Source organism: Drosophila rhopaloa, unplaced genomic scaffold (assembly GCF_018152115.1).
Source record: "Drosophila rhopaloa isolate 14029-0021.01 unplaced genomic scaffold, ASM1815211v1 contig_3, whole genome shotgun sequence".
NCBI classification, from domain to species: Eukaryota; Metazoa; Arthropoda; class Insecta; order Diptera; family Drosophilidae; genus Drosophila; species Drosophila rhopaloa.
Window position 1 is genome coordinate 15,066,267 of NW_025335123.1, and position 12,543 is coordinate 15,078,809.

Below are 12,543 nucleotides of genomic sequence, written 5' to 3' on the forward strand. Positions count from 1 at the left end.
AGCAAGTTGGAAGTGAAACGACAACTGAGCGGGGAACTTGTGGCAGTGGAACATCAGGTAAATCAGATACAGATCGATTCTCGCTCTCTCTTTTGCTCTCTCTTTTTAAGCCACGCTTGCGCAATTTGAGAGCGATCCAAAATGATTACTGAATTTAGACAAATCATATATACCCTAAAAAAAAGGAACAACAAAACGAATATAACCAAGAATTTAAACGGCTTATTATTTAAAAAGGTCTTATTTTAGAAATGTTGTATGTTTGTAAGTTTTATATGAATTAACAATAACTATAAAGAAAATTATTGTTTATATTCTTATAATATAAACAACGTCCAAATTTTTGAACTAATTTTTGGTCTGAATTGAAATGATAAGATTGTAAATTAATTGATTGTTTTAATAAAAGTGGATGCCACAGGGTAAGGTAAGTTGATCAGAGAAGTGTCACTGGGAAATTTCAAAATCATTTAAAGAAAACGTTAGGCATCGAATCTCGATCCAATTTTAATTGGCCACACCCTAAAATGGTACAACCCCCGATGTCTTCTAGTCCCAAATGACACCTTGAGTAGTTCGATCGGTGACACAGTTTTGTGAAGTCTAAATTCCCAGGGCGATGCGGAGACCGCCTTTTTGAAAGCCGACGACGATCTGGTGACCTCCGATCGAACGGCGAACGCAATCAATCGGAATTGGATTTGACATTCCTCCATTTGGCAATTGAACGAGATCATTTAAGCCAGCTCAATTTGCGGCTGATTGATTAAGCTCAAAGAGAGCGCAACCTGGGGCTAAAAAACATATGTATACTCCCGCTAAAAGACGGACGGACAGGTCAACGGACGGACAGTTGCGTAATTGCTTAAATTGAAAGTGCCTTGAGGCGCTATCATTGGGCATGCGACACTAATTCGAGCTGGCCACCGATCTCGGTGACAGCCACGCCCCAAAAAAGGGGCTGAAAAAACAAGAATAAGAAAGGGTGAAGACATGGTATTCACAAAAAAATGGGATCAAATATCAAACGAATATGTGGGAAAATCACTCCCCAAAATAAATTTAGATTTATTACACTACATTATCTCAGAATATATAGTCGTTTCATCTTATTAAATCTCAACTGGTACTGAAAATCTTACTATCCCAGCATTATAATTTCTATGAAGCAATATAAACTTTAAATTAATTTCACAAACTTGATTGATTATTAATCGCTATGTTTCATAAGTAAAATATAATCACAGTGACACCTTTTTGATGATTTTTTGTCTATATATATAGAAAGTCCCAACAGCTGAATTCAGACCTTTTTGTAAACATATTTAATCACATCGTGTCGAGTCTTTATCAGCATTTCAACTGTCACATTTGCCCTGTCTTCTATCAGTTGTTCTCCCCCCTCACCACGTCTTTGCCACGTTTATTTAAAGATGGAAAAAAGTAGAAATAAAATAATTCGTTTTTTTTTTTAGCTCAAACATCGATAGGAACGAAGGTTGATTGAGAGGTGTTATGGTGTTAAATGGGATGGAATCATATGAGTGACATTTCAAATGTATTCAAAGTGATGGGTGTGTTAACTCTTCAGACTAGACTTTATGTTTAAGGTATATTTATTATTGAACTATGATGTCAAAGAACTGTAATCTCACGATTTTGATTGCGCAATGTAAAATAAAGACTCATGTGACTGTATTTTTATACATAGTGAGTTCAACCCCATGTCATTATCAATTTTGTACCATTAAAAAGATTTAAAGGCTTAGGTCAACCACATTTCCACTGATGGCAAATATTTGTAATCAGACATGTAAAAGATTTTGGGATTATGAAGTTTGGATCTTTAATACGTAGATCTGCATACCAGATGTTCAAGGTCAATGTGAAAGATCAGAAAATCTAAATAAATACATATAAGCAAAGCAGACTCATTTGGAAAATTCTCGTAAATTTCCAACAATTTCGAAACGTGTGCCACATGCTGCATTCAAAAACAGAAGGAGGTGGAGGAAGAAGGAATGACAGAGAAACAGAGGCGAAAAAGAGGGAAAGGAAGAGAGAATAATGTGGATAATATGGAACAACCCCCAAACAACAATCTGGTCAACCCTGAAATTTTAAACTGCTTCCTGGAAAATCCGCTCTCGCCAGGCTGCTGCGTCATTATCCTTTGGGGGTGGATCTCTCCCACCCAAAAAGAGCGAGTGAGAGAGAGAGAGAGAGAGAGCTAAATCCAGAGAGCCCGAGAGAGCCAGGTCCTTTGTTCCTGCTTCCTGATTCCTGTTCTCGATTCGCAACAAAGGAACATCAACTCAAAATCCGAACTCAAAAACCCAACTCAACTCGAACTGACCTACGCGTGAAAATATTTGCGTCGCCATTCGCGGAAGCCCAAGGATTCCAAAAGATGACGACACAAAGGACACAAAGAACGGAAATTTTCCTACGCGGAAAACGAAATTTGCAACGACGAAGGTCGTTCACTTGTGAACTTATTTTCCTGGGGGAGGATTCCTTCAACCAAAAACGATTCAATATTGCGTGTCATTTAAATTCCCATATTCCTTATCATTAATGTGGACTTACATATTTATTATAATTATCCTGCAGTTATAATAAAAATTTTATAAATTGTGCTACAATTTATGAGAACCAAAAATACTTGACAAAAACAATTCCCATCCCAATTATCTCAAAGACCCAATCACGTGGTAGGAAGTTACGATAAAAACTGTACCCAAAATTTGAAAAGCAAATGAGGCCCGGTTGAACTTCTCTAAATTCCTAATAAATCGCCATAAATTGCGACTTGTCTCATATAATTGGGAGGCCAGCCAGTCGGCCCTACGATGTCTAAACACCACCCCCCTAAAAAAAAAGGACCCCCTTTTCTACGACGTACAGCGGTGTCTGCTAATCCGCACAAATTAAATGCAATTGAAATAAATTTGCATGCCAAGAGATTGGCAAATAAATGTATGCAACAAGTGTCCCAATTGCATATAATTTATTGGCAACAAATTCCGGGCAAGGCACGGGGCATAATAAAGCTCTCGAAGGCACCCAATTCGCAACCCCATCTTTAGGTCTGGAATTCCCAGGCAGCTGCAAAAGTTCAAAAGTGTTAATTGTCGCATCAATTTGGATAATTGAAGGTATCCGCAGGGTGGTCTAGACTTTTGTTTGAAATGGAATGGGGAATACCTCTATCAGTTACAATGGTAAATGTATTTTAATTTATCTGTGGAAAATCTATATCCCAAGAAATATCCTCCAACTGATATACCATATTTGATCTAAGTTAGGTATTATCTTTAACAAGAAAGGAAGCAAACTTAGAAGTATTTACACAAATTAAATTTATAAAACCACCGTATTAACAACGACTATAAAAACAATAAAGATATGTGTGAAAAACCAGTCCCCTGGTGATGCATGAATATATATCCTTTATAGAGTTTGAAATATATATTGACTGAATACATAATACCCTCTGAAAGGGTATAAAAATTAACCGTATTATCTTCCCCTACCAAATTTCACCTCCTTTCCACGCACACCTTTACATCCAAACGTATCCAAACGAACCGATCTCCAACTCTCCCAAAAACACAGACAACAGAGCAAGTAAGTCACAAGGAAAAAATAATACTTGACATACCCAAACGAGAAGCAGACACGGCCAAAAGTCCATTTCGATCTCCAAATTCGATCTCATAAATGTTAACGGTCATTCACCAGAGAGGGGTAGAAACAACAATGGCCACTGCAACATTCACTAAAAAAAGGAAAACAAAATCAAAAAAAAAAGGGGAGATATATCTTCAGGCTCAAGTCGAATAGTTGAATATACTGTTTTTAAATTTTTAAAAATGGTATTTTCTTATAAAAACGTTTTTACAGAATAAGAAACTGATCAGGTTAATAGTGAAAATACATTGTGTAACTTATGTAATTTATTATTATTATTGTAATAAGACTATATTATTTAAAAAACCTATGGTTTTAATGGAACTAAATGGATTGCTGAAATTTAATTATTACAATTTAAAAAGATATTTTTTCAAATAATTTTTAATGGTTAATTATCATATTATGAAAGAGATATGGGGATAAGGTGTGGAAACCCTCTACCCTTTAAAACTGAAACAAACGTTAACCGATAAGGTAACAACTCCGACAACCGAAGAGCAATCGCAGAGTGAGCTAAGCACGTTATTTATTATTTGATGTATTCGAGAGTTGGCTTTTTCTGCTTTGTTGGGGTTTTACGCCAGCCAAACGAAAGAAATCACTTGATATGCAAGCGGCGATCGGATCGAAAAGAACACAACCAAATAGAATAAAACAGAACAGCCCCAAATCGAGTTGAGTCTGACCAAAAACAAAAAAAGAGTGGAGATCTCGCGACAGAGGCGACAAGAAATAAACCTGATCGGTCCAAAGTGGAGACCCCTTCTTCTGCCAGCAAATATGTTCTATACATATGTACGCTTCGAAAGTTGAACTTTTGTTAGACTCAATTCGATCCAAGCCGGTTGGCATTGACCGCAAACTATCAAAGCGAAATCTTGTCGGCTAATCAATGGGGATTCGGATTCCGATTCGGATTCAGATTCAGATTGAGATTCAGATGCGAATGGTGGCTACCGCTTTTGGTGGCACTCAGGTGTCATAACTAGCTTGCCATTACACCTCGAAGCGAAGTGGCGCAAGATGTGCCACTCCGATTTGGCAACAGTTGCCAAAATTGAGTGCCAAATGTGTCGGCCAAAAGCTTCTCGTACTAATTGATTGCTAAAGACAGTCGAAATGAAAATCGCTCCAAATATGGACTTGGTTATGACGGAGCGGCATGTGTAAATGTCTTTATGCGGTTCGTGGCGAGGCACGAAATATTGTCTCTTGATTCTTGGCACAAATCGTTATCTATGACGTGTAGTTTTTAAAATGGTTTATCATGGATGACGGTGTTTTTTCCACATTTAAATATTTATATAACTCTTGGTATCTCTACGCACATCCACTGGTGGTGTGTCATTCCCTCAAAGGTCTTAACGTTTAATACTAAATAAAGAGTAAAAGAACAAATTTGCCTATCAGTTCCTAGAAAATGCATTGCTTATTGCAGCTGCGACAAGAAACGTGAATAAATGTTTTCCCTTTAAAAAAAATTATAAGTAATTAGAAAGGCGAACCGTTTTGAGGAAAGTTACCATATGATTTTGATTTTATGATCTACAATCAAAACATTTTTTTAAGTTTCTTGGCGTAGCTAAAAAAGATAAAACTTGGCAGTGTTTAAAAATTGTAAAGGGGATTATAGCATTTTTATATTTTGGCTGTACTACCAGAAACTGCTGGTGATATCTCAGGATCTTTTCATCGGAAACCATTAAAATTTCACGTTAGCCTGTAAAAAATGATTTTCTTTAGGTTGCACTTACTCATCTCGGGGGTTTCGGTTTATGTTGTTTGGAAAACGGTCAATATCTCGGGATCTCCCTATGAATGTCCATTGAAGTTTCCCATTGGCAGGCCAGAGACTATGACCCATCCACGCAGCTTGGCGGTTTCACTGGGTTCGGCCCGACAGCTCCGAAACAAGCACTTTCGAAACCGCAGCTGATCACTCTAACTGGGTCACCCAACCGCAGTCACCACTCGGCACAAACTGTCGGCCACGCCCACACACTCCGCACGCGCCCCCCGCCAAAGGTGTCTGGTCGGTTTTGGATTTTTTTCTCCATTTTTTACCCATTTTTTTAAATACCAAACACCAAATTACTGTTTTGCTGTCAGCCATTTTGAGATTTTTTTTGTTTGGTTTTATTGTGCCCCCAAAAACCTGTTGCTTTTAACCGAAATAAAACAAAGCCGACTCTCTTAAAAAATAAATATATTTAAAATGAAATGATCATATAAAAAAAAACAGGTGTAAACAAGACAAAAGCTCAAATAATTAATTGCCTAGCGTTAATTGAAATGCATAAATTAAACAGGTAGTTTGGCCATCTCCGAAGTCGTTGGCCCTTGTACGCCCAAAGAGGGCGTGACTGCGCCCGAAGTGGGCGTGGCAGGATGTCGGAGGTGTAAAAGGGGTGAGTCCACCGTATCCAGACTACTGATGTCAGGATATCGAGACTTTGAGGCCGCGGGCGGTGCCTCTCGATAGGCATTGATATCGTTGTCGTGGTCGGGATTTGGGAACTCACTGGCCAGATGATAGATGACCTTCTTGAACAGGAACTCCGAGAGATTGGTGCGCAGGAAGAAGAGGAACATCCAGTTGGAGAAGTTGCACTTGTCAATTACCGCCGACAGTTCGTTATCGTCCAGTCGACCGGGCTTTGCCCAATATAGAGACCATCGCGTGAAGGTGACACTGACATTTGAATGGTGGGATAGAAGGGTTATCAGATAGCTCACAAAAGTCCCAACCCAATATCCACTTACTTTCTGTAGAAGAAGAGGGTCAAGAGCCTCCAGACCAATCCCAAAACAGTAACCACGAGCAGAAAGGAGTACCAGAACCATAGGATGGTATAGATCTTCTCGTTCATAATGTTCAACGCCATCACACAGAGAGTGTCGTGATCCTGTATGGAGCCGGAAGCACCAAATTTGTGGAACCTGCACTTGGTGACCTTGGGAAAGACTATGTCCAGGATGCTCAGTTCATCGGACCATCGGTTTTTGAGGGCCTTTGGTCCCAGGGATAGAAATTGTCCGCCCAAAAATCGATTTGTCCAGGTAATCTGCAGCAGTAGATTCACCAGATTGAGGACTTCTGCAAAGACCAAGTGCGCACCCCACGACTGATTCAAACGCATCCTGTCGATCATCGTGCGTCGAATGTCCTTGATGCGCTCCTCCGCCTCCGCCATCGATGGGATATTCAGCTTGCCGATCCGCAGGCTGTCGTTCTTCAAATACCTGGTCAGACCCACCATCCGAAGGCCGAAGACCAGGGCCTTCACCCTGCCGCCCTCCCACTTCTTCCACAGGAAGTGCGGCACGTAGAAGCAGAGGGCCTGGAAGAACAGGACGAAGGGCACCCACTGGTAGTAGGCATGCCGCTTGATCGTGTCCTTATCGGGATCGTAATGTCCTATTCCGGGGGGTTCGCTTCCCGGTCGAAAGGCCGTGTGGTTCTGATCGCGTACCTAATGGGAAGTTTAAAATACTATGTATCACTGTACTAATATTTAATCATATAAGCCCTATATTATCTATGTTAAGATAATTACTGTGTTTAACTTTCAAAAATGTTTCCCTAAATATCTTAAGCCTCATTGTTTGAGATATTTGGTTTTACAAAACGACTATATGTTTACACTAAAATATACAAGTGTATTCGTTTTTGGCACCTGGTTAAAAATATACATCTACCGACATTATAAATATATAAATAAATCAGTCACTTAATCATAACAGAAACTGATACTATATAGATTCCAACTAAGCAATGAAATCGGCGCCTTTTACTTTTACCTGTAAGTACTAAGGTATCCTAACCTGCTTATGGGTTTATTATTATCATTAACTGGTGACCTCGATTGTTAATTTTGGTGACCCATTGATACCCGACATTAATCAACTAAGCAAATGATCGAAGAACTTTGCTTGGGAGATTTTTACTTAAGCTTAACGTTTAAAGGTTAATTAGTATTATAATTATATAGTGACCTCAATTGATATTGATATTGACCCGTTAGACTCACAACTGTAAATCACGGAATTAAGTTATTTGAGATCTGATAGCCCTTATTGGTTTAAGAAAGTAAAGTAGTAGTAGTAGTGACCCCAGTGACCCCATTGACCCCAGTGACCCCTTGGTGACCCCACACTGAGCCCTTGCACTTACCACTGTGAAGGTGGGCGTGAAGAAGCAGAAGGTGTTTATGACCGGGGCAATGACGCCGTCGGATATGCACTGGATATGCTCCCCGATATACTGACGTGATGTGATCAGCAGGGTGGCCACCAGGAGCATCACGAAGGTCCATCGATAGTGCAGCTTGAACACTATGTTATCGATGACCACCCGCGTGAGATCGAACTTGAGGTACTGCCTCACCGAACTAAAGGTATTCAGCATTGTAGCGCCTCCCTTATCTTCGGTTTTGGTTTTGGTTTTGTTTCTGGTTCTGGCCCCGTTCCGATTTCGTGCTGGTTACGGTGGTTTCGGTTAGGTGGCGATTACAAATGGGTTTGGGTGTTGGGTTCCGGTGTCGGTTGGATTTGTGCGCTCCGCTTGCCGCGGCTAGCTCCTCGTAACTGCAAGGCTCGCGGCTCGAGACTCTGCTCCGGGTCTCCGGGTCTCCGAATCTGCGGCCTCCGGGCCCGATCTCCATTCTCCGCTCCTCGGAGAGGCCGTTCTGGCCCCTTATCGAGTGCTCTTTCTGGCCAGGAGAGCCCTCCACAACCGATAAGATAATGCCGTCGGGCCGAAATGCACGGAAATGCCGAATCAGCAATTAAATTGAGTTTAATTCAGAGTTGTCCAAGAAAAGAGTAAGTGATATATGAGAACCTACTAGCGTGCAATACACTAAGAAAGATTTTTGGTGAAAGTGAAAGACATCTTTGCGAAATTAGTTTTCCAATTTTTTTGGTTATATAATATACAAGTTGCTTTTAGATAACCATAATCCTTGTGAACCAAATTTAAGTTTCCCTAATTGACCATTTCTTTTTTCCCAGTGCACGCGAGAGACTCTCTTGAAACCCAAGAAAACCCCAAAAGTTTTTCGGTTAATTTTCAGATTTCGCCCACTTGGGAGATTCGGCATGCAATCGGTTCGTGAAAACACCGAATAGAAACGGGTCGAAACCCTAAAGTTCTCAAGGGTTCCCACAAAAGCGAGAAAGAGCAACGGAGAGAAAGAGAGAGAAGAGCGAAGAAAATATAGAAATTAGAACATTTGCTCGGGGTTTACTTAATCGATTTAGGCCAGGTGTGTGGGTGAGTAATTCCAGACCAATCTAAATTAAAGATCCAAGAGCGTAAAAAATAATGAACATGAGTGATCCAAATAAACAATCACAAGAAAAATGAATCAGTAGGAGAAAATATCTATGACTCAGGAGATTCGGGATTTAATTGATATAAGCACAATACATTTTATCGAAGAACCTTAAGAAGCTTAATAAATATAGTTAGAACTAATACATTTCATGGTAACAGTTTAGTTAAATAATTCCTTAATTCCAACTAAATCAAAGGAGAATCCAAACAAAGTACTCAAACTATTTTCATTACAAAAATGTATTTAAGATCATAAGAGGCTTGAGTGGCATTCTAGTCCATTTCTAGACCTCTTTTCCTCGTAATCTATAATTGTGGGGTCTTAAAGCGTGCCGCTATCGCCCCAATAGTGATTCAATGCTGTCTATTCTGATGGATGGGACATACTTTGGATAAATATGTGTATATATATTTACAGCTTGATATGTGATGATGTTATTGACCCAGATCAGTGTCAGACAGAATAATGGGGCTATATTTGTAGGGGGTTCTTAAGATGGATTCAGCGCTATCAGGACAAGGTTCTACGCAGGTGGATATTCACCTTCCATCCACCATTATATTTCATTCTTTGGCCCCGACAATCTTATCTTTTAGTCAATCCTCTGAAAAGACAACAAGTCAGGTACCCATTATTTATATATTTTTTTTTTGGCCCCGGAATGCCAACAGAGATCCGTACTATCAGTTGCTAAGTATCTATATCTGTTGCTTATCTAAATAGCGCGACTCGGAATTCGTATTCGGTGCTTATTACTTAAGCGCCTAAGTGGCCGCTCAAACTTTGCCGGATAAGATAGACCAGTTCACATATAGTACACATAGTACATATAGAAGTCGTGCGTAACCAGAGACCCACCGACTATATTAGTAATTGCAACATTTTTAGCCGGTTGACTGCTCGAATTTACCTTTACTAGGGTTTCGCTGGAAATGGCTTTGATTATGGGTCTTTCCTTTTGTTCACCTTTTTCTTTCTTTTGGTTGACGAAAGTTCATTGATTCATATTCGAATATCATACTACGTATCTTTTATTTTATTAACTTATAAAAAGTTTGAGGTACTTGTATGAGTTTTTTGATTTTGCATTGAAATTTAAATAAAGCAAACCGCAATGAAAACGAAATTCGAACCATTCAAGCAAGGCGCTCCACACATTACCCTCGGCTACAGATTCAATTACCATCCATAAGCAATATATATGTATATATGTGCTATACAGACATCGAGATATTGATATATTCGCATTCGTTGCAACAAAATTCTGCTGAAAAAGTGAAAGTGTTTTTTGATACATATTTTGTTTGCGCAATGCAAATGAAATCGTTGATGGATGGCCGTTCTCTAAAAGTAATTTTTAACACGACGCAATTTTAGCTATCTTTTACTTAGCTAATAACTATTATTTATTTTCTATCATCAATTTAATAAAGAATATATTTTTAAAACTAGTTAAGCCCGTTGATCGCTTGATCATAAAATATCAGAGTTTAATGTACGTTCAATTAGTGAAAAGTTGTTGTCCTCCAAAATGGAAATATATTGTTTTTAGGTCAAGTCTTTCCAAATTCAAATCTTAATTACTGTCTGACAAGTGTTTTGACATTTATAGAAGTTTCTCAGTTTCTTTAATTAACCTGATTGCAATTCGATATTTATGCAAATTCAAACTGTTGACAGTAAAAAGCTGTTGTGTATGCGAGAATTTTTATTCTAAACATATCGCACTCAAAGCACGTGATTGTAGCACTTAAAAGTAATTATTTAAAAAAATGTTATTTGTAGAAGTGGCCATCCTTAAATTCCAAACAAAATTATCTTTCCTTAATATGAATATCTTTGTTTTATAAGATGAGTACCTCCTTAAAAATATCTCTCACCTTTGAGTGAAAATCTCTATTAATTATTGACCCCATTTAAATATAATTTCTTTAATATTGCCGCCAATTAACTGATTAGACAAAGTCAAAAGTATTTAAGTATCTACAAGATACTTAGTAGCAAACATTGACATTCGCATTTACATCGCGTTGGAGTAGGCTAACAGAAAATATATATGTATATGTATATCCCACGAGAAAAAAGACGAATAAAAAATCTCGAGAAAGAAGCGCATGCGTAGCTTGATGTATCTTCTTTACACCAGATTGTTTTACGTGACGCATCCGATTTTCGGGGAATTTTCAGATATCTTTATGTTTGATTTCGCATGAAGACGATGACTGAGCTGAGACAATTAAGCATGTGCCAAAGGGAAAATGGCAATCTGAATACACAGAAAACAATTATTGATCAATAACTTAATGTATAAACTGCGATAATTTTATTTTTATTGCGCTACAATGATAACAATACAATTTAACAAAGTTCCAGGCTAAATTAAAAACTGTCTTTGCGATTCTTAGTATTGGGTGAATACATTTTTCCCTGTGATTGTTAGAGATACAGCGACTGTAAACAAAATTGATGACAACCCAATCGGCGATCAACAAACTGTATCTAAATATTTACTCCTCGGGCTGTCTTATCATGTCAGAAGATTTGATTTCCACAAAAAATTAGCCCATTTGTGCCAAATTTGAGATATGTGCCGAGGGGTTGGAACTGCACTGATCCAATCTGATTTATTGGACTCGGTACTGGCGTTAGTGGGCAATTAAGACCTCGGTCTCGCCTCGGTTCGCTGCGGTTTTCTCTGGCTATTTATAGCCCAGACAGTAGTCTTCTCATTTAGGGATATATACATACATATATATATCGGTGTGCGGACATATAGGCTTAATGGTTTTATAACCGATTTTTATTGCCGCTCGCCCGCTTCTCAGGTTGCTTGGCAGACAGTAGCTAATCATTATTGATTGAAGGGGACTCATTGGTGCAGCCTTTACGTTTTCGTTGCGAAAATAATTTACATCTTTCCTGGGGCCTTATTTTTTGTGTTCCAACCCCTGATCAGCGAAATTACCTTGTCAACTAAGTTATGATGTTTTTGAAGAACATTGATCATGTTTATTACTACTTATTTTGTTTACTTTGTGACTTAAGGTATTAAATACCAAATTAATTATAAAATTATACCCGTTTCTACAAATTTATATAACGTTTTGATGAATTTTTGAATTTTAGCTATAGCAATCACAAAATAAAAAATAAACTAATGTAGTTAGTTTTTGGTTATAGAATTGTATACCCTTTTCATTAATAATGTGTTTTGTTTTTACCTTGCAGAGGGAATTATTTGCAACTCAGTTAAGGTTTTAATTTTTTTAAAAATCGGACGACTATATCCTATAGCTGCCAAAGGAACAATTAAAAAAAGTATTGGGAAATCGACATAGCTTCATCATTTTCAAAAATATATATCTTTTGTTTTTGTAATAGCAACAAGGGTGTAACTTGGTCTTGCGTTCTTTTTTGTTAGAAAATTGAAGCAAAAAAAAAAGTGTGTACTACCTGAACCAAGCATACGATTATTTAACACTTCTCAATGTTTTTCGAATGTAATAAC

General features: G+C 38.2%; 1 protein-coding gene across 1 annotated transcript; it reads right to left on the reverse strand.

The window, feature by feature from the left end:
• Positions 1-5,884: 5,884 nt before the first annotated feature.
• Positions 5,885-8,310, reverse strand: LOC108047139 (innexin inx7). The gene is made up of 3 exons (XM_017127226.2): positions 7,871-8,310; positions 6,460-7,169; positions 5,885-6,388 (listed from the first exon to the last, which is right to left on the reverse strand). The coding sequence occupies exons 1-3, from the start codon at positions 8,102-8,104 to the stop codon at positions 5,998-6,000; spliced, it is 1,335 nt and encodes a 444-aa protein (XP_016982715.1). The 5' UTR covers positions 8,105-8,310; the 3' UTR covers positions 5,885-5,997.
• Between the last annotated feature and the right edge of the window lie 4,233 nt (positions 8,311-12,543).

Bases quoted from the DNA above. Each gene is read 5' to 3' on its own strand.
- LOC108047139 (XM_017127226.2), bottom strand. From the start codon at position 8,104: ATGCTGAATACCTTTAGTTCGGTGAGGCAGTACCTCAAGTTCGATCTC. The intron at 7,170-7,870 runs GTAAGTGCAAGG...ACTTCCCATTAG, and splicing joins TCACGCCCACCTTCACAGTG to GTACGCGATCAGAACCACAC. The intron at 6,389-6,459 runs GTAAGTGGATAT...TTCAAATGTCAG, and splicing joins ACCCTCTTCTTCTACAGAAA to TGTCACCTTCACGCGATGGT.